The sequence below is a fragment of the Carcharodon carcharias genome, chromosome 30, assembly GCF_017639515.1.
Source record: "Carcharodon carcharias isolate sCarCar2 chromosome 30, sCarCar2.pri, whole genome shotgun sequence".
Lineage (NCBI taxonomy): Eukaryota > Metazoa > Chordata > Chondrichthyes > Lamniformes > Lamnidae > Carcharodon > Carcharodon carcharias.
The window spans coordinates 2,979,216-3,000,770 of record NC_054496.1 but is presented as its reverse complement, the minus strand read 5'-3'; the positions used below and the strand labels follow the sequence as shown (position 1 = coordinate 3,000,770).

Here is a 21,555-nt window from a genome sequence, read left to right as displayed (position 1 = left end):
GTCAGTTTGGATCCCTGTTCCCAGTCACTGTCAGTCTGGATCCCTGTTCCCTGTCACTGTCAGTCTGGATCCCTGTTCCCAGTCACTGTCAGTCTGGATCCCTGTTCCCATTCACTGTCAGCCTGGCACCCTGTTCCCAGTCACTGTCAGTTTGGATCCCTGTTCCCAGTCACTGTCAGTCTAAGAGACTGTTCCCAGTCACTGTCAGTCTGGGTCCCTGTTCCCAGTCAATGTCAGTCTGAGACACTGTTCCCGGTCACTGTCAGTCTGGCTTCCTGTTCCCAGTCAATGTGAGTCTGGGCCCCTGTTTCCAGTCACTGTCAGTCTGGGTCCCTGTTCCCATTCACTGCCTGTCTTGGTACCTGTTCCCAGTCAATGTCAGTCTGGATCCCTGTTCCCAGTCACTGTCAGTCTGAGACACTGTTCCCTGTCACTGTCAGTTTGGATCCCTGTTCCCAGTCACTGTCAGTCTGAGACACTGTTCCGAGTCTCTGTCAGTCTGGGCCCCTGTTCCCAGTCACTGTCAGTCTGGATCCCCTGTTCCTAGTCACTGTCAGTCTGAGACACTGTTCTCATTCACTGTCAGTCTGGATCCCTGTTCGCAGTCACTGTCAGTCTAAGACACTGTTCCCAGTCATTGTCAGTCTGGGCCCCTGTTCTGAGTCACTGTTAGTATGGATCCCTGTTCCCAGTCACTGTCAGTCTGAGACACTGTTCCGAGTCTCTGTCAGTCTGGGCCCCTGTTCCCAGTCACTGTCAGTCTAGATCCCTGTTCCCATTGCCGTCTGTCTTGGTACCTGTTCCCAGTCACTGTCAACCTCGATCCCTCTTCCCAGACAATGTCAGTCTGGATCCCTGTCCCAGTCACTGTTAGTATGGATCCCTGTTCCCAGTCACTGTCAGTCTGAGACACTGTTCCCAGTCTCTGTCAGTCTGGGCCCCTGTTCCCAATCACTGTCAGTCTGGATCCCTGTTCCCACTGCCGTCTGTCTTGGTACCTGTTCCCAGTCACTGTCAGTCTGAGACACTGTTCCCGGTCACTGTTAGTCTGGCTCCCTGTTCCTAGTCAATGTGAGTCTGTGCCCCTGTTTCCAGTCATGTCAGTCTGGTCGCTGTTCCCATTCACTGTCAATCTGGCCCCTGTTCCCAGTCACTGTCAGTCTCGATCCCTCTTCTCAGACACTGTCAGTCTGCATCCCTGTTCCCACTCATCGTCAGCGTGGATCCCGGTTACCAGTCAATGTCAGTCTGAGACACTGTACCCAGTCACTGTCAGTCTGGCTTCCTGTTCCCTGTCACTGTCAGTCTGGGTCCCTGTTCCCAGTCACTGTTAGTCTGGGCCCCTGTTCCCAATCACTGTCAGTCTGAGACACTGTACTCAGTCACTGTCAGTCTGGATCCCTGTTCCCATTCACTGTCAGCCTGAGACACTGTTCCCAGTCACTGTCAGTCTAAGACACTGTTCCCAGACAATGTCAGTCTGGATCCCTGTTCCCAGTCACTGTCAGTCTGGCACCCTGTTCCCAGTCAATGTCAGTCTGAGACACTGTTCCCAGTCACTGTCAGTCTGGATCCCTGTTCCCAGTCACTGTCAGCCTGGCACCCTGTTCCCAGTCACTGTCAGTTTGGATCCCTGTTCCCAGTCACTGTCAGTCTGGCTTCCTGTTCCCAGTCAATGTGAGTCTGGGCCCCTGTTTCCAGTCACTGTCAGTCTGGGTCCCTGTTCCCATTCATTGCCTGTCTTGGTACCTGTTCCCAGTCAATGTCAACCTCGATCCCTCTTCCCAGACAATGTCAGTCTGGATCCCTGTTCCCAGTCACTGTCAGTCTGGCACCCTGTTCCCAGTCAATGTCAGTCTGAGACACTGTTCCCAGTCACTGTCAGTCTGGATCCCTGTTCCCAGTCACTGTCAGCCTGGCACCCTGTTCCCAGTCACTGTCAGTTTGGATCCCTGTTCCCAGTCACTGTCAGTCTAAGAGACTGTTCCCAGTCACTGTCAGTCTGGATCCCTGTTCCCAGTCACTGTCAGTCTGGATCCCTGTTCCCTGTCACTGTCAGTCTGGATCCCTGTTCCCAGTCACTGTCAGTCTGGATCCATGTTCCCAGTCACTGACAGTCTGAGACCCTGTTCCCAGTCACTGTCAGTCTGGATCCCTGTTCCCAGTCACTGTCAGTCTGGATCCCTGTTCCCATTCACTGTCAGCCTGGCACCCTGTTCCCAGTCACTGTCAGTTTGGATCCCTGTTCCCAGTCACTGTCAGTCTAAGAGACTGTTCCCAGTCACTGTCAGTCTGGGTCCCTGTTCCCAGTCAATGTCAGTCTGAGACACTGTTCCCGGTCACTGTCAGTCTGGCTTCCTGTTCCCAGTCAATGTGAGTCTGGGCCCCTGTTTCCAGTCACTGTCAGTCTGGGTCCCTGTTCCCATTCACTGCCTGTCTTGGTACCTGTTCCCAGTCAATGTCAGTCTGGATCCCTGTTCCCAGTCACTGTCAGTCTGAGACACTGTTCCCTGTCACTGTCAGTTTGGATCCCTGTTCCCAGTCACTGTCAGTCTGGATCCCTGTTCCCTGTCACTGTCAGTCTGGATCCCTGTTCCCAGTCACTGTCAGTCTGGATCCCTGTTCCCATTCACTGTCAGCCTGGCACCCTGTTCCCAGTCACTGTCAGTTTGGATCCCTGTTCCCAGTCACTGTCAGTCTAAGAGACTGTTCCCAGTCACTGTCAGTCTGGGTCCCTGTTCCCAGTCAATGTCAGTCTGAGACACTGTTCCCGGTCACTGTCAGTCTGGCTTCCTGTTCCCAGTCAATGTGAGTCTGGGCCCCTGTTTCCAGTCACTGTCAGTCTGGGTCCCTGTTCCCATTCACTGCCTGTCTTGGTACCTGTTCCCAGTCAATGTCAGTCTGGATCCCTGTTCCCAGTCACTGTCAGTCTGAGACACTGTTCCCTGTCACTGTCAGTTTGGATCCCTGTTCCCAGTCACTGTCAGTCTGAGACACTGTTCCGAGTCTCTGTCAGTCTGGGCCCCTGTTCCCAGTCACTGTCAGTCTGGATCCCCTGTTCCTAGTCACTGTCAGTCTGAGACACTGTTCTCATTCACTGTCAGTCTGGATCCCTGTTCGCAGTCACTGTCAGTCTAAGACACTGTTCCCAGTCATTGTCAGTCTGGGCCCCTGTTCTGAGTCACTGTTAGTATGGATCCCTGTTCCCAGTCACTGTCAGTCTGAGACACTGTTCCGAGTCTCTGTCAGTCTGGGCCCCTGTTCCCAGTCACTGTCAGTCTAGATCCCTGTTCCCATTGCCGTCTGTCTTGGTACCTGTTCCCAGTCACTGTCAACCTCGATCCCTCTTCCCAGACAATGTCAGTCTGGATCCCTGTCCCAGTCACTGTTAGTATGGATCCCTGTTCCCAGTCACTGTCAGTCTGAGACACTGTTCCCAGTCTCTGTCAGTCTGGGCCCCTGTTCCCAATCACTGTCAGTCTGGATCCCTGTTCCCACTGCCGTCTGTCTTGGTACCTGTTCCCAGTCACTGTCAGTCTGAGACACTGTTCCCGGTCACTGTTAGTCTGGCTCCCTGTTCCTAGTCAATGTGAGTCTGTGCCCCTGTTTCCAGTCATGTCAGTCTGGTCGCTGTTCCCATTCACTGTCAATCTGGCCCCTGTTCCCAGTCACTGTCAGTCTCGATCCCTCTTCTCAGACACTGTCAGTCTGCATCCCTGTTCCCACTCATCGTCAGCGTGGATCCCGGTTACCAGTCAATGTCAGTCTGAGACACTGTACCCAGTCACTGTCAGTCTGGCTTCCTGTTCCCTGTCACTGTCAGTCTGGGTCCCTGTTCCCAGTCACTGTTAGTCTGGGCCCCTGTTCCCAATCACTGTCAGTCTGAGACACTGTACTCAGTCACTGTCAGTCTGGATCCCTGTTCCCATTCACTGTCAGCCTGAGACACTGTTCCCAGTCACTGTCAGTCTAAGACACTGTTCCCAGACAATGTCAGTCTGGATCCCTGTTCCCAGTCACTGTCAGTCTGGCACCCTGTTCCCAGTCAATGTCAGTCTGAGACACTGTTCCCAGTCACTGTCAGTCTGGATCCCTGTTCCCAGTCACTGTCAGCCTGGCACCCTGTTCCCAGTCACTGTCAGTTTGGATCCCTGTTCCCAGTCACTGTCAGTCTGGCTTCCTGTTCCCAGTCAATGTGAGTCTGGGCCCCTGTTTCCAGTCACTGTCAGTCTGGGTCCCTGTTCCCATTCATTGCCTGTCTTGGTACCTGTTCCCAGTCAATGTCAACCTCGATCCCTCTTCCCAGACAATGTCAGTCTGGATCCCTGTTCCCAGTCACTGTCAGTCTGGCACCCTGTTCCCAGTCAATGTCAGTCTGAGACACTGTTCCCAGTCACTGTCAGTCTGGATCCCTGTTCCCAGTCACTGTCAGCCTGGCACCCTGTTCCCAGTCACTGTCAGTTTGGATCCCTGTTCCCAGTCACTGTCAGTCTAAGAGACTGTTCCCAGTCACTGTCAGTCTGGATCCCTGTTCCCAGTCACTGTCAGTCTGGATCCCTGTTCCCTGTCACTGTCAGTCTGGATCCCTGTTCCCAGTCACTGTCAGTCTGGATCCATGTTCCCAGTCACTGACAGTCTGAGACCCTGTTCCCAGTCACTGTCAGTCTGGATCCCTGTTCCCAGTCACTGTCAGTCTGGATCCCTGTTCCCATTCACTGTCAGCCTGGCACCCTGTTCCCAGTCACTGTCAGTTTGGATCCCTGTTCCCAGTCACTGTCAGTCTAAGAGACTGTTCCCAGTCACTGTCAGTCTGGGTCCCTGTTCCCAGTCAATGTCAGTCTGAGACACTGTTCCCGGTCACTGTCAGTCTGGCTTCCTGTTCCCAGTCAATGTGAGTCTGGGCCCCTGTTTCCAGTCACTGTCAGTCTGGGTCCCTGTTCCCATTCACTGCCTGTCTTGGTACCTGTTCCCAGTCAATGTCAGTCTGGATCCCTGTTCCCAGTCACTGTCAGTCTGAGACACTGTTCCCTGTCACTGTCAGTTTGGATCCCTGTTCCCAGTCACTGTCAGTCTGGATCCCTGTTCCCTGTCACTGTCAGTCTGGATCCCTGTTCCCAGTCACTGTCAGTCTGGATCCCTGTTCCCAGTCACTGTCAGTCTGGATCCCTGTTCCCATTCACTGTCAGCCTGGCACCCTGTTCCCAGTCACTGTCAGTTTGGATCCCTGTTCCCAGTCACTGTCAGTCTAAGAGACTGTTCCCAGTCACTGTCAGTCTGGGTCCCTGTTCCCAGTCAATGTCAGTCTGAGACACTGTTCCCGGTCACTGTCAGTCTGGCTTCCTGTTCCCAGTCAATGTGAGTCTGGGCCCCTGTTTCCAGTCACTGTCAGTCTGGGTCCCTGTTCCCATTCACTGCCTGTCTTGGTACCTGTTCCCAGTCAATGTCAGTCTGGATCCCTGTTCCCAGTCACTGTCAGTCTGAGACACTGTTCCCTGTCACTGTCAGTTTGGATCCCTGTTCCCAGTCACTGTCAGTCTGGATCCCTGTTCCCTGTCACTGTCAGTCTGGATCCATGTTCCCAGTCACTGTCAGTCTGAGACACTCTTCCGAGTCACTGTCAGTCTGGATCCCTGTTCCCAGTCACTGTCAGTCTGGGTCCCTGTTCCCAGTCGCTGTCAGTCTGGCACCCTGTTCCCAGTCACTGTCAGTTTGGATCCCTGTTCCCAGTCAATGTCAATCTGGGCCCCTGTTCCCAGTCAATGTCAGTCTGAGACATTGTTCCCGGTCACTGTTAGTCTGGGCCCCTGTTCCCAGTCACTGTCAGTCTGAGACACTGTTCTCAGTCACTGTCAGTCTGGATCCCTGTTCCCAGTCACTGTCAACCTGAGACACTGTTCCCAGTCCCTGTCAGTCTGGAACCCTGTTCCCAGTCACTGTCAGTCTAAGACACTGTTCCCAGTCACTGTCAGTCTGGATCCCTGTTCCCAGTCACTGTCAGTCTGGGTGCTTGTTCCCAGTCACTGTCACTCTGGGTGCTTGTTCCCAGTCACTGTCAGACTGGGTCCCTGTTCCCAGTCACTGTCAGTCTGGGTTCCTGTTCCCAGTCTCTGACTCCAGTTTGAAAGTTGATGAGTGAGGCTTGGATCCCGGCAGTGTGTGATGGTTTTCACTATCACACAGACCACTGACATTTTTGCCTATAATGCAGAAAAGGAGGTTTGCATTTCTCATTTATGTGGATCTCTCAGAACTTCAGAATCCAAAGTTGATTTTCAGCCAATGATATAATTTTGAAGTGTGTCACTGTTGTCATGTTGGGAGCTGCACTATAAATTGTGCACAGTATTCTCCCACAAACAGCAATAATGACCATTTCACATATTTTTGTTATGTTGATTGAGGGAATAATACTGAGCAGGACACAGAGGAGAACCCCCCTGCTCCCCTTGAACATAGAGACATGGGATCTTTTACATCCACATTAGAGTTGGAGTCTCAGTTTAATTTCCCATTTGAATAATGGTATCTCTGACAGTGAGGCACTCCCTCAGTGTTGACCCTCCGACATTATGGCGCTCCCCCAGTACTGACCCTCCGATCATGCAGCGATCCCTCAGTACTAACCCTCAGATAGTGCAGCGTTCCATCAGCACTAACCTTCTGACAGTGCAACACTCCCTCAATACTGACCCCCCCCCGACAGTGCAGCACTCCTTCAGTTCTGACCCTCTGATAGTGCAGCATTCCCTCAGTAGTGAACCACCGACAGTGCAACACTCCCTAAGGACTGACATCTGACAATGCAGCACTCGCTCAGTATCTCCTCTCCAACAATGCAGCGCTCCCTCAGGCCTGATCCTCTGACAGTGCAGCACTCCCTCCGTACTGACCCTCTGACAGTGCAGCATTCCCTCAGTATTGACCCTCGGATAGTGCAGCACTCCCTTAATAGTGATCCTCCGACAGTACAGCGCACCCTCATTACTGACCCTCCAACAATGCAGCACTCCATCATTACTGACTCTGCAACAGTGCAGCACTCCCTCAGTACTGACCCTCCGACAGTGCAGCACTTCCTCAATACTGACCCTCCGACAGTGCAGCGCTCCCTCAGTACTGAACCTCTGACAGTGCAGCGCTCCCTCAGTACTGAACCCCTGACAGTGCAGCCCTCCCTCAGTACTGAACCTCTGACAGTGCAGCACTCCCTCAGTACTGACCCTCCAACAGTGCAGCACTCCCTCAGTACTGACCCTCTGACAGTGCAGCCCTCCCTCAGTTCTGAACCTCTGACAGTGCAGCACTCCCTCAGTACTGACCCTCCAACAGTGCAGCACTCCCTCAGTACTGACCCTCTGACAGTGCAGCCCTCCCTCAGTTCTGAACCTCTGACAGTGCAGCCCTCCCTCAGTTCTGAACCTCTGACAGTGCAGCAATCCCTCATTGCTTACCTTCCAACAGCGCAGCATTCCCTCAGTATTAACCCTCCGACAGTGCCTCAGTATACACCCTCAGTATTGCATTGGAGTGTCAGCCATAATGTAGCCCAATCTCTGGAGTGGAAGCAGTTACTTCTTGAGGTGGGTGTGTAATGCCCTAAACCACATTAATGCTTGCAGGTTGAGATGGACTACTATGCTGAGTTTCTGGATGTTGCCTGGTATCAATGTACACTGCCTCCTGCAGAGTCTGTGTTGCAGTGAGTGTGATCAGCTATATGCACTGAAAAACTGTCAGCAATGCTGGGAACCTATGGGACGAGGCCTTCATTTAGCTTTGCAACAGCACTTCTGAGAATACAAAGACGAGGGTTTCCAAGAAACACAGGAATTGACAAGCCACAACTGACAGGAAGTCATCAACACCGTCTGACACTGATATTCTTTTTTCTAACTCCCCAATGACAAATCTCATACTGAGAACAGTGCCAGGACATACAATGTCAGTGTAGTGGGATCACAACAAGAACCCTGAATGATGGGTTGCCAACCCTCCAGGATTGGCCTGGAGTCTCCAGGAATTGCAGGTCTATCTCCAGCACACTACTGTTTGCAATCCTGGAGAAAAATCATTGGGACATTCAACAGGATTGTTTTTTTTGCCATTTCCTTTGAATATTTTTCTTTCCCAGATATAAAAATATTGAAAATGGGGGAAAAGGCTGTTTGGCTAAGAGCCAAGCATCATCTAATTGGGTCTTTTTGCTCTCCAATTGGCATAGGAATCCAGTACATCACAAGGATGGATGTGTTGGCCGACTAATGGCTGTAGCATGGGGACAAGTTGTGTGATGAATTCTCCAGGATTGCATTCAGTCACAGTTGGCAACCTTGGGGGTGCTGAAGGGAAATCAAACTCTGCGCTGGAGGTTCTTCACCTACATCTGACTAGGGTCTGAATCCCACAGTGACAGATTCTCCCCAATAGGCATTGTGGGATCAGCACCAGCCCTCAACTTCGTTAAGTTTGTGCATTGCCAGCAGGGTTCAGTTCCACACCGCGGTGTCAGTGTGTGTGGAAATGTCCTGCAGTGAGAGTCAGTGCGTGTGGAATTCAACCCCAGTGAGCGTCATAGTGTCTGGAACTGGACCCCAGTAAGTGTCAGTGTGTGTGGAACTACACCCCAGTGAGAGTCAGTGTGTGTGGAACCTGTACTCCAGCGAGAGTCAGTGTGTGTGGAACTGTACCCCAGTGAGTGTCAGTGTGTGTGGAACTGTACCCCAGGAAGAGCCAGTGTATGTGGAACTGAACTCCAAAGAGAGTCAGTGTGTGTGTGGGACTGCATCCTAGTGAGAGTCAGTGTGTGTGGAACCCGTACCCCAGTGAGAGTCAGTGTGTGTGGAACACGACCTTAATGAGAGTCAGTGTATGCAACTGTACCCCAGTGAGTGTCAGCATGTGTGGAACTGTACCCCAGTGAGAGTCAGTGTGTGTGGAGCTGTACCCTCATGAGAGTCAGTGTGTGTGGAACTGTACCCCAGGAAGAGCCAGTGTATGTGGAACTGAACTCCAAAGGGAGTCAGTGTGTGTGTGGGACTGCACCCCAGTGAGAGTCAGTGTGTGCGGAACACGACCTCAGTGAGAGTCAGTGTGTGCAACTGTACCCCAGTGAGTGTCAGCGTGTGTGGAACTGTACCCCAGTGAGTGTCAGTGTGTGTGGAGCTACCCCAGTGAGAGTCAGTGTGTGTGGAACTGTGCCCTCATGAGAGTCAATGTGTGTGGAACTGTACCCCAGTGAGTGCCAGTGTATGTGGAACTGTACCCCAGTGAGAGTCAGTGTGTGTGTGGGACTGCACCCCGGCGAGAGTCAGTGTGTGTGGAACTGTACACCAGTGAGATTCATTGTGTGTGGAACTGTACCCCAGTGAGAGTCAGTGTGTGTGGAACTGTACCCCAGTGAGAGTCAGTGTGTGTGGAACTGTACCCCAGTGAGAGTCAGTGTGTGTGGAACTGTACCCCAGTGAGAGTCAGTGTGTGTGGAACTGTACCCCAGTGAGAGTCAGTGTATGTGGAACTGTACCCCTGTGAGAGTCAGTGTGTGTGGAACTGTTCCCCTGTGAGAGTCAGTGTGTGTGGAACTGTACCCCTGTGAGAGTCAGTGTGTGTGGAACTGTATGTACCCCAGTGAGTGCCAGTGTATGTGCGACTGTTACACTAGGAGACAGTGCAATTGTTATTGACAATTTTCTCAGGAGGGAAGTAAATGAATGAAATGCTGCCGTCTAAATATTGATGAATAAGATTTGAGTCTGTAGTGATACGCTCGATTTTTTTTAATTAAAAGCATACTGTACAAACATGATGCAAACCTATTTAGCTTATGGACCAAAACTTTGGACAAACATAATGACGATTTGATGGCACAGCTAAAAATAGAGCACTCTGGCAAACAGAGAACACCAAACACTTTAACAATGTCTGTCTCTCAAATGGTCAGCTTTGCACAAGTTATTGGTCTTCAGTGTTCAGCCTATGTGCCAAACACAGGCATTCTGCTGTGCTGTGCATGGTTTCAGGAGTAAGTTGTTAGCACACGAGGTATTTGCACATTTTTAACCAGTTTTCAGGCTCCTGTTGTGTGTTGAGGGGAGCAGGGGGTTATTGATGATGTCATGGAGGCTCTAACATAGTGAGCTGATCTCAGTCTTGGTGCAACCCCACTTACAGCAAGCATTAGACAGACCCACCACCACATCCCTCCCCTTCCTGTCGCTGCTCCTCAAAGCCTCTAACACATCATCGGAAATGCTCCTCCTGCTTCGACCCTCTTTCCCGAATCCCAGCAGGACTCCCCAGCTCTGAGGTCCACCATTGGTGACATCCTCAGCAAGATCCCAGTCGTTGGGATTAGCATCGTTCATTGTCTGCTCCAAGTAGGTTATGGGCTCAGGGATATCTGGAAGTGAAACAGAGCACAACTCGCAATGTGGAAATTCATCATTAAATCTTCGCCAAAAAATTGCAAACAACTAAAAGCTGGTTTCTAGTAAATTACAGAATTTCAAATCTTCTTCAGTACACTCGGAATCATCACAGCAACAGGAGGAACCCATCTGAGCTTGCTTCACTATTCAGTTAGATCATGGCTGATGTATGTCTCAGCTCCATCAATTCTGAGGGCAGTGAGAGACGCAGGGATATGCTCACTACACAACGCAGCCTCAGTGAGAGCTACCTCACACATGAGATGAGACTGTTACTTGTGTGTGAGTCCAGACAGTGAAAGCTACCAGAATATTCAGTCAGAGGTGATCTTATAGTCCAGTTTCACTGTTCTCAAATTAACACTCACACATATACAATATTGGCTTCAGGAGCAACCATTGGATAACGATTCCAAGAGGGACCTCTGGCTGAATTTATCCCTTGCAAACCAAGGTTCTGAGAAGAATTCTATGGCATTTGTTCCTGTCTCAGGTAAGATCAGCTAACAATCGTTTAATTCAGATTATTCTCTCAATCAGTTGCTTTTCTGAGAGGTTTTACAGTCTGCAAATGAGTTATAATTACAAGCTGATTAACTTTTTTTATTCATTCACAGGATGTGGGCTTCGTTGACTGAGACAGCATTTATTGCCCTTGAGAAGGTGTAACAGGCTGCCTTTGATATTGATAACTGCATTGGATAATCTCTCTGTGCTATGGTTTGGATTATTTATAAACCTCTGTGCCGATACACTGACCTCATTTCAACATAGAGATAAAAACAAAAAGAACTGAGGATGCTGGAAATCCAAAACAAAAACGGAATTATCTGGAAAAACTCAGCAGGTCTGGCAGCATCGGCGGAAAAGAAAAGAGTTGACGTTTCAAGTCCTCATGACCCTTCAACAGGGTCATGAGGACTCGAAATGTCAACTCTTTTCTTCTCCACCGATGCTGCCAGACCTGCTGAGTTTTTCCAGGTAATTCTGTTTTTGTTTCTCATTTCAACATATCTGGTCTCAGAAAGTAGCAGTGAATTCACTTCACACTTCAGCCTCCCACTTCCCTACATGTGAAAAATTAGCACAAGAAACTTTCACAAACAGACTCACAAAAGCCAAATGACAGGGCTTGATCTCTGATTTAACTTTAACTGTATCAGTCCTGACACAACTCATAATTTCCAGGTCTGGAGTGAGTGTCCAGTCAAACATGCCATAACTGAGGAAATCCTGGTTGATTTACTCCCCTGTCTAGCCCAGACCCTGGAGGTTAATGGCAGTGCTAATTGGACCAGCACACACCAGGATCCAGCCTGGCTCTGTCTGCTATCAGGGGCAAGGACACTGCCTTCACCTGGACTTATCTATTGATTTTTCTCACATTTACCCATTAGGACAGTATCAGCTGACTAGGCAGATTGAAGAGATCCTGGTAGAAGGATCAGAGCTCTCTTAGGCAACCTGTTGCCTGGTCTTTCCTATCAGCAGGGATCCACTGGGATCTGTTAGCCAACGGGTAATCCACTGGGATCTGGTACCAGCTTGTTATCTGTGCTGGAGTTTCCACCATGCTGCATGGAGTTTAATGTGTAGATGTTGCAGACAAAATGCTTGCCTGGCAATTCTCACCTGCTGTATTTATTCTGGTCCTTTTCCATCTGGAACCTCCACAGGTGAAAATGACAGCCCGGATAAACTCTCTCCCACAGAGCTTCACTCCAAGAACAGGATTCCGAGCATCGGTCTCCAGCTGGAACTCTGAGATGAACAGCCAGAGGGCCAGGCTAAACCAAAACTTGTGCATCATGTGGGCTCTGCTTTCTTATCCTGTGAAACTGAGGATGGAAAAGTGAAGAGAGAACAGGGAGAGGAATAGAAGCAGGAGAGAGAGAGAGAGATTGAGGAGAGAGAGCAAGGAGGATAAGAGTTTCCAGTCGTCAGTTGAGAGTCTGTGCTTCCCTTGCTTGGAGCTCAATCTATTTAAACCCCTATTCACATCTGATAAACAGATGTAATTACTAAGCTGCCACAACACACAATAGGAGACTGATGGTTTAATGAGCAGCATCAGGACCTTGGTAAAGGTCTCTGCTAGGGAGGAGGAGACAGACACACTGTGTTTAATTCTAAATGCACGCCTCTATTGTAAGTTATCAAACAAGATACTAAAAATCATTTACACCAAATACACACAAAGCAAAAGTCCTTAAAAAGGACAGGAGATGAGGTTGCTATTATTTGCAAATGTCAAGACCCCACAGCTCACATCATATATTTAAAAACTTAGTTTCAAATCTGTGTCTTATTCCATCCTGCACTCTCTCAGATTCTCTTGTTTTTATTCATTCATGGGAGGTGGGCTTCGCTGGCTGGGCCAGCATCTATTGCCCATCCTTAGTTGCCCTTGAGAAGGTGGTGGTGAACTGCCTTCTTGAACTGCTTGTTGGGAGGTCAGTTCTTCGGTCCCCAGTTTATACCACGCCCAAGAAACTGGTCTTCCTGTGTTTTCTGAACACAACAAGCTATTCTAAAACAAGCTGCATTTCTATCCTCACACACACTGTCCATCAGGGCTCAGTAGACAGAAGGAGTATGGGGATTGTGACTCTCCTTATGGGGGAGGAACAGATTCAAGTCGATTCCAGATATTGGTGTTTATATCAGGCATTATCACATTGCTCAGAAAAATCCCAACATGTTTACATCTCCCCATTGCTTCTCCCAGTAATACCAGGGGATTTTCAATATCCACCTGAACAATCACACAGGGTCTTGGTTTAACATTTAAGGGGAGGCGGTGGCATAGTGGTCACCAGACTAGTGATCCAGAGGCTTAGGCCAATGCCTGAATCCCACCACGGCAGCTGGTGGAAATTAAATTCAGTTAATAAATCTGGAATTGAAAGCTACTCTCAGTAATAGTGACCATGAAACCCATTGTCGTAAAAAACCCATCTGGTTCACTAATGTTCTTTAGGGAAGGAAATCTGCTGTCCTTACCTGGTCTGGCCTACATGTGACTCCAGACCCACAGCAATGTGGTTCACTCTTAACTGCCCTCTGACAGGTGTAGTTGGGGATGGGCAATAAATGCTGGCCTAGCCAGCGACACCCACATCCCATGAACAAATAAAAAAATCACCATCCCTGCGTATATCCTTTCCCACCGACAGGACAGACACAGCAGAGGTGGCAGCACAGCGGTGTACAGTTGGGAGCGAATTGCCCTGGGAGTCCTCAACATTGACTCCGGACTGCATGAAGTCTCATGGCATCAGGTCAAACATGGGCAAGGAAACCTCCTGCTGATTACCACATACCGCCCTCCCTCAGCTGATGAATCAGTACTAATCAGTGCTCCTCCATGTTGAATACCACTTGGAGGAAGCGCTGAGGGTGGCAAGGGCGTAGGTGTAGTCTGGGTGGGTATTATGGCACAGCAGATGGTAAATGCTAAGCTGCTCAAATCCCAGAGGGAAACTTGAAACAACTGCCACAGCTGTTTGCAATTTGTATTTTATTTTGAGGTGTGTGCCTTGAATTCAGTAGTAATGAGCCCACCAAGACTTAGAAGTTTTTTTTACAAAACTGAATTAAACATTTATTAATAGAAGAAAAATGTTTTTAAGCACATACACAGATCTACAAATTACTGTTATAATGACTCCTAAACCTCCTAATTAATCCAGCTCCCAGTTACACCACCATTAAGGCAACAGTAAAACAAAAGAGATTTGAACAGACCCCAGCAAAGCACACAGTACCCTGGACAGTGATATTCACAGTGAGTTATCTTAGCTTCGGTTCCTCTAGACAGCAGCTTGATGCATAGAGGCTGGAGACTTTTCACACTAGTGTTAGATCCTAGAATGCCTTTTCCCTTTCACATAACCTCACCTCCTTTATACATATCTCTCACTCTTTAATGTAAATTCCATTGTTCCAATCTGCCTTTGCACCTTTACTTTATCTGTAATATAAATCTTCCATAGTACTCATATTATCAGTAATCTTTTGGAAAAATAAACATACTGTTTGGCTTAGCCTCTGTTGGCTAGGTGTAACACCTTACCGTCTCTGAAATTCACGACCTGGCTTCTCTTTTGATCACTCAAAATCTCCAGACTAGCTGTCTGCAATTCATTTAAAACCCACACACATAACCTCACACAGAGAAACTAATCCAAACCCCACTATTAATCTACCTTTATAATAAATCACAATATTATTATGAAAATTATTATATTTTCTTGACAGTGGGGTACTTCAGAGCAGCTCAGTAGCACCACTACCGACCAGACTGAGGCCTAAAGGACATAGCTGCTAGACTGTGTCTGCAGCAGGTGATGTGGGAACCAACAAGATGGAAACACATACTCGTCCCTGTCCTCAACAACCCACCAACTGCAGCTGCATCTGTCCATGACAGTATTGTTAGAAGTGACCAATGCACAATCCTGTAGAGACAAAGTCCCACCTTCACATTGAGGATACCCTCCATCGTCTTGTGTGGCACTACCACCATGCTAAATGGGATAGATGTCAAACAGATCTAGCAACTCAAGATTGAGCATCCATGAGGCGCTGTGGGCCATCAGCTGCAGCAGAATTGTACTCGAACACAATCTGTAACCTCATGGCCCGGCATATCCCCCACTCTACCATTACCATCAAGCCAGGGGATCAACCCTGGTTCAATGAAGAGTGCAGGAGGGCATGGCAGGAGCAGCATCAGGCATACCTAAAAATGAGGTGTCAACCTGGTGAAGCTAAACACAGGACTACTTGCATGCCACACAGCATAAGCACCAAGTGATGGACAGAGCCAAGCAATCCCACAACCAACGGATCAGATCTAAGCTCTGCAGTCCTACCACATCCAGTCGTGAATGGTGGTGGACAATTAAACAACTAACAGGAGGAGGTGGCTCCACAAATATCCCCATCCTCAATGATGGGGGAGCCCAGCACAGCAGTGCAAAAGATAAGGCTGAAATATTTGCAACAATCTTCAGCCAGAAGTGCCAAGTGGATGATCCATCTCAACTTCCTCCGTGGGTCCCCAGTATCACAGATGCCAGTCTTCAGCCAATTTGATTCACTCTACATGAAATCAAGAAACAGCTGAAGGCACTGGGTAGTGCAAAAGCTATGGGGCCTGACAATATTCCAGCAATAGTACTGAAGGCTTGTGCTCTGGAACTAGCTGAGCCCTTGACCAAGCTGTTCCAGTTCAGCTACAACACTGGCATCTACCCGGCTATGTGGAGAATTGCCCAGGTATGTCCTGTACACAAAAAGCAGGACAAATCCAACCCAGCAAATTACTGCCCATCAGTCTACTCTCAATCATCAGTAGAGTGATGGAAGGCGTCATTGACAGTGCTATCAAGTGGCACTTGCTTAGCAATAACCTGCTCACTGATGCCCAGTTTGAGTTCTTCCAGGGGCACTCAGCTCCTGACCTCATTACAGCCTTGGTTCAAACATGGACAGAATAGCTGAACTGAGGTGAGAGTGACTGCCCTTGACATCAAGGCTGCATTTGACTGAGTGGCATCAAGGAGCTCTAGCAAAACTGGAGTCAATGGGAATCAGGGGGAAACTTTCCACTGATTGGAGTCATACCTAGCACAAAGGAAGATGTTGTGATTGTTGGAGGTCAGTCATCTCAATCCTGGGACATCACTGCAGGATTTCCTCAGGATAGTTCCTAGGACCAACCATCTTCAGCTGCTTCATTAATGACCTTCCTTCCATCATAAAGCCAGAAGTGGGGATGTTCGCTGATGATTGCACAATGTTCAGCACCATTCACAACTCCTCAGATACTGAAGTAGCCCATGTCCAAATGCAGCAAGACCTGGACAATATCCAGGCTTCGGCTGACAAGTGGCAAGTAACATTCGTGCCACACAAGTGTCAGGCAATGACCTTCTCCAGCAAGAGATAATCTAACCATTGCCCCTTGACATTCAAAGGCATTACCATCACTGAATCCCCCACTATCAACATCCTGGGGGTTACCATTAACCAGAAACTGATCTGGACTAGCCATATAAATAATGTGACTACAAGAGCAGGTCAGAAGCTCAGAATCCTGCAGCGAGTAACTCATCTCCTGACTCCCCAAAGCCTGGTCACCGTCTACAAGGCACAATTCAAAAGTGTGTTAGAATACTCTTCACTTGCCTGGATGAGTGCAGCTCCCATAACACTCAAGAAGCTCGACACCATCCAGAACAAAGCAGCCTGCCTGATTGACACCCCACCCACAAACATTCACTCCCTCCACCACCGATGTACAGTAGCAGCAATGTGTACAATCTACAAGATACACTGCAAGAATTCACCAAGGCTCCTTAGACAGCACCTTCCAACCCATGGACAACTACTATCTAGAAGAACAAGGGCAGCAGATAGATGGAAACACCACCACCTGGAAGTTCCCCTCCAAGCCACACACCATCCTGACTTGGAAATATGTCGCCGTTCCTTCACTGTCACTGGGTTAAAATCCTGGAACTTCCTCCCTAACAGCACTGTGGGTACACCTACATGGACTGCAGTGGTTCAAGAAGCTCACCACCACCTCCTCAAGGGCAATTAGTGATGAGCAATAAATGCTGGCCTAGCCAGTGATGCCCACATCCCTTGAAAGAATTAAAAAAGAATTGAAAGGTATTATTTAGAATGGTGAATTCTTAGTACTGACCCTCCGACAGCGCTGCACTGCGTCAGTATTAACCCTCTGTGCAGCAGTCCCTCAGTAGTGATCCTCCAACAGTGCAGCGCTGCATTAGTACTGACAGTGTGGTGCTCCCTCTGATAGTGTGCTGTTTCCTCATATTGACCCTCCAATAGTGTATAATTCCCTTAATACTGACCCTCTGATAGTGCAGCACTCCCTCTGCACTGACCCTTTGGCAGTGCAGTGTTCCCTATGCATTGACACTCTGACAATGTAGAGTTTTCCAAGTATATCACTAACCAGCCTAGATTCCAAGTGCCCTTGAACTAACAGCCTGTCCCCAGCTGAGATTAGCCTTTAACTGAAATTTGCTGTCTAATTTCTAAATTTTCCAACTTTCCCAACTGGATTCCACTTCAAGAGGAGTTGAAGTTACCTAATTAAGAAAAGCCACGTAAACTAGATTTTCTGTAGCTAACTGCTTAATCTCAGCAGGATATATAAACAACCACTTCAGTGTGACTTAGCACAGAGTGTAGCTTTAAACAGAGCGCTGGGAGTTGGTGATTAGGGAGGTGGGGATGCAGGTGCTCCTTTGCTTTTGCCTTTTCTAAATTTCCCACCCTGTAGGAATTGGTTCTTGCTCAGGTACAGGGGAAGTAGCTAACAGTTTAGTAAGTATCTGGTAAGTGGTTAAGGTGTATTCTATTCCTAAGGTTTAAAAAGAATACAAGCTGGTGGTATGGTAAATAAAATATATAAAAAAAGGAAAATAAATAATTGAATAATATAATTGAGTATTAATTAAAACATATTAAGGATGGCAAGACAGGTGATGTGTTGAGGCTGCAGCATGTGGGAGCTCCTGGATGTGATCCAGGGCAAACATGTCTGCAGTAAGTGGTTGTAGCTTGAGGAGCTTCAGCTCAGAGCATTGAGCTGGAGGCTGAGCTGGAGACTCTGCAACTCATCAGGGAGAGGGAAAGTTATCTGGATGCTTTGTACCAGGAGGGAGTCATGCCACTTAGGACAAGGTCTTCTGATTTGATCAGTGGTCAGCGACAGGAGGGTGTGACTGACTGAGGCAGGTAAGGGGACCCAGAGGGCAGGAGTCTGAGCCTTTGCAATTGTCCAACAGTTTGACGTTCTCTCAACTTGTTTGGATGAGAGTGGGAGCTGCAGGGTGAATGAGCAAACTGACCATGGCACCGTGGTGCAGGAAGCCATTCAAGTGGGGTGAGCAAAAAGGAATGTCATGGTAGCAGGGGACAGTATAATGAGGGGGGATTGACACTGTTCTCTGTAGCAATCAGCGAGAGTCCAGAGGGCTGTGTTGCCTGCCCAGTGTTTGGGACATCTGCTTAGGGTTGGAGAGGAATTTGCAGTGGGAGGGGGAGGAATCAGTTGTCATGACCTGCATAAGTAGCAAAGATGTAGGTAGAACTAGGAAGGATAGAATGCATGGTCAGTATGAGGAGCTCGGCACTAAATTGAGAAGCAGAACTTCAAAGGAAATAATTTCTGGATTATTACCTGAGCCACGTGCAAATTGGCATAGGAAAAATAAGATTAGACAAATGAATGTGTGGTCCAAAGACTGGTGTGAGAAGTGAGTTCTGGCTTGTGGGGCGCTGGCACCAGTCCTGGGGAAAGTGGGGGCTGCACCGTTGGGACGGCCTGCACCTGAAACATGCTGGGGCTGGTGTTCTAGCGAGCCGCCTAACTAGGGAAGTAGAGAGGGCTTCAAACATAACAGTGGGGGCAAGGGATCAAATTTAGGAAGAAACAAGGCAAGAGAGAAAGGTATTAATATGAGAAATGATGAACAGAACATGACTCGAAGGGATAGAGAGTACAAATCTAAGAGTAAAACAGCAGTCAACGCTAGAGGTTACAAGTATAATAAAAAGACAAAACTAAAGGCTCTGTATCTGAATCATATAGCATTTGAAACAAAACAGATGAACTGAGAGCGCAAATAGAAATAAATAAGTAGAATCTGGTAGGCATTACAGAGACATAGCTGCAGGATGACATAAATTGGGTCCTGAATATTGAAGGGTACATGACTTTTATGGAGGACAGGAAGCTTGGAAAAGGTGGAGGGGCTCTGCTAAGTAATGATGGTATGAGCGCAGTATAGAGGGATGACCCAAGTTCAGGAAACCAGGATGTTGAAGTGGCGTAGGTCACGGTGAGAAATGATAAAGGCAAGAAGTCACTTGTGGGAGTGGTGTACAGCCCCCCTAATTGTAACTACAGGGTAGGACAGAGTTTAAAGGAAGAGATAATGGGAGCTTTCAGAAAGGTACGACAATAATCATGGGGGTTTTTAATCTATGTATAGACTGGAAAAATCAGATGTGCACAGGGAGCCTGGATAAGGACGTCATAGAGTGTTTTTGGGATAGTTTTTTAGAACAACACATTCTGGAGCCAATCAGAGAGCAGGCTATACTAGACTGGCATTGCGCAATGAGATAAGATTGACTGATAACCTCATAGTGAAGGCACTCCTGGGTAGCAGTGATCATAATATGATTGAATTTCACATTCAGTTTGAGGGCGAGAAGAGTGGGTCCCAGACTAGTATTTTAAACTTAAATAAGGCCAGTTATGTGGGAATGAAAACAGAGCTAGCTAAATTGAACAGGGAAATGAGGTTAGAGGATAGGCCAATAGAGATACAGTGGCAGACATTTAAAGGGATACTTCAGAATAGATACATTACAACAACAGAAAAAAATTCCAAGGGGAGGACCCACCATCCATGGTTAACTAAAGAATTAAAGATAGCATCAAATGTAAAGAAAAAGCATATAATTGCGCAAAAACAAGTGACAGGTCAGAAGATTGGACAGAATATAAAGAGCAGCAAAGATGACAAAAAAGATTAATAAGGAGGGAAAAATTAGACTCTGAGAGAAAGCTAGCTAGAAATATAAAGACGGATAGAAAGAGCTTCTATAGATACTTAAATAAGAAGAGTTAACAATGTGATCATTGGTCCTATTGAAAGTGAGTCCTGGGAATTAATAATAGAAAATATGGCGATGGCAGATGAATTGAATAGGTATTTTGCCTCAGTCTTCACTATAGAAGATCCCAGAGATAATTGTAAATCAGGAACTGGAAGGGAGGGAGGAACTCGGGAAAATTACAATCACCAAAGAAGTGGTACTTAGTAAACTGTTGGAACTTGGGGCTGACAAATTGTCCGGCCCTGATGGACTTCATCCTAAGGTCTTAAAAAAAGTGGCTAGGGAGATAGTTGATGGGTTGGTTTTAATTTTCCAAAATTCTCTAGATCTGGGGAAAGTGTCATTAGATTGGAAAGTAGCAGATTTATTCAAAAAGAGAGACAGAAAGCAGGAAACTATAGACCAGTTAGCTTAACATCTGTCATAGGGAAACTGGAAGTTATTATAAAAATGTTATAGCAGAGCACATAGAAAAATTTAAGCTAATCAGGCAGAGCCAACATGGTTTTGTGAAGGGGAAATCATGTTTAACCAATTTATTGCAATTCTTTAAAGGAGTCACATGTGTGCTGTGGATAAAGGGGAACCGGTGGATGTACTGTACTTAGATTTCCAGAAGGCATTTGATAAAGTGCCACATCAAAGGTTATTGTGAAAAATAAAAGCTCATGGTGTAGGGGGTAACATATTGGCATGGATAGGAGATTGGCTAGCTAACAGGAAACAGAGGGTAGCCATAAATGGGTCTTTTTCTGGCTGGCAAGATGTAATGAGAGTTGTGCCACTGGTATCAATGCTGGGGCTTCAGCTTTTTACCACTTATGCAAGTGACTTGGATGAAGAGACCAAAGGAATAATTGCTAAATTTGCTGATGATACAAAGATAGGTAGGAAAGTAAATTGTGAAGGGGACACAAGGAGGGACATAGATAGGTTAAGTGAGTGGGCAAAGACCTGGCAAATGGAATATAATGTGGGAAAATGTGAAATTGTCCAATTTGGCAGGGGGAATAAAAAAGAAGCATATTATCTAAATGGTGAGAGATTGCAGAGCTCTGAGATGCAGGGGGATCTGGGTGTCCTAGTGCATGAACCACAAAAGGCTAGTATTCAGGTACAGCAAGTACTTAGGAAAGCTAATAAAATGTTATTTATTGCGAGGGGATTGAATACAAAAATAGGAAGGGGATGCTTTATTTGTACTAATGAGACCGCATCTGGAACACTATGTACAGTATTCATCTCCTTATTTAAGGAAGGCTGCAAATGAATTAGAAGCAGCTCAGAGAAGGTTAACTAAACTAATACCAGGAATGGGCAGGTTGTCTTATGAGGAAGGATTGGACTAGGTAAGCTTCCATCCACTGGAGTTTAGAAGAGTAATAGGCGACTTAATTGAAACATTTAAGATCCTGAGGGGTCTAAAGGACAAGGTGGATGTGGAGAGCATGTTTCG

The 21,555-nt window shown here is 47.7% G+C and overlaps 1 protein-coding gene across 1 annotated transcript; it reads right to left on the bottom strand.

Annotated features, from left to right (window-relative positions):
• Positions 1-10,121: 10,121 nt before the first annotated feature.
• Positions 10,122-12,299, bottom strand: LOC121271388 (relaxin-3-like). Its single transcript, XM_041177364.1, has 2 exons — positions 12,057-12,299; positions 10,122-10,396 (listed from the first exon to the last, which is right to left on the bottom strand). Exons 1-2 carry the CDS (start codon positions 12,232-12,234, stop codon positions 10,122-10,124), a joined length of 453 nt encoding a protein of 150 aa, XP_041033298.1. The 5' UTR covers positions 12,235-12,299.
• Positions 12,300-21,555: the final 9,256 nt, after the last annotated feature.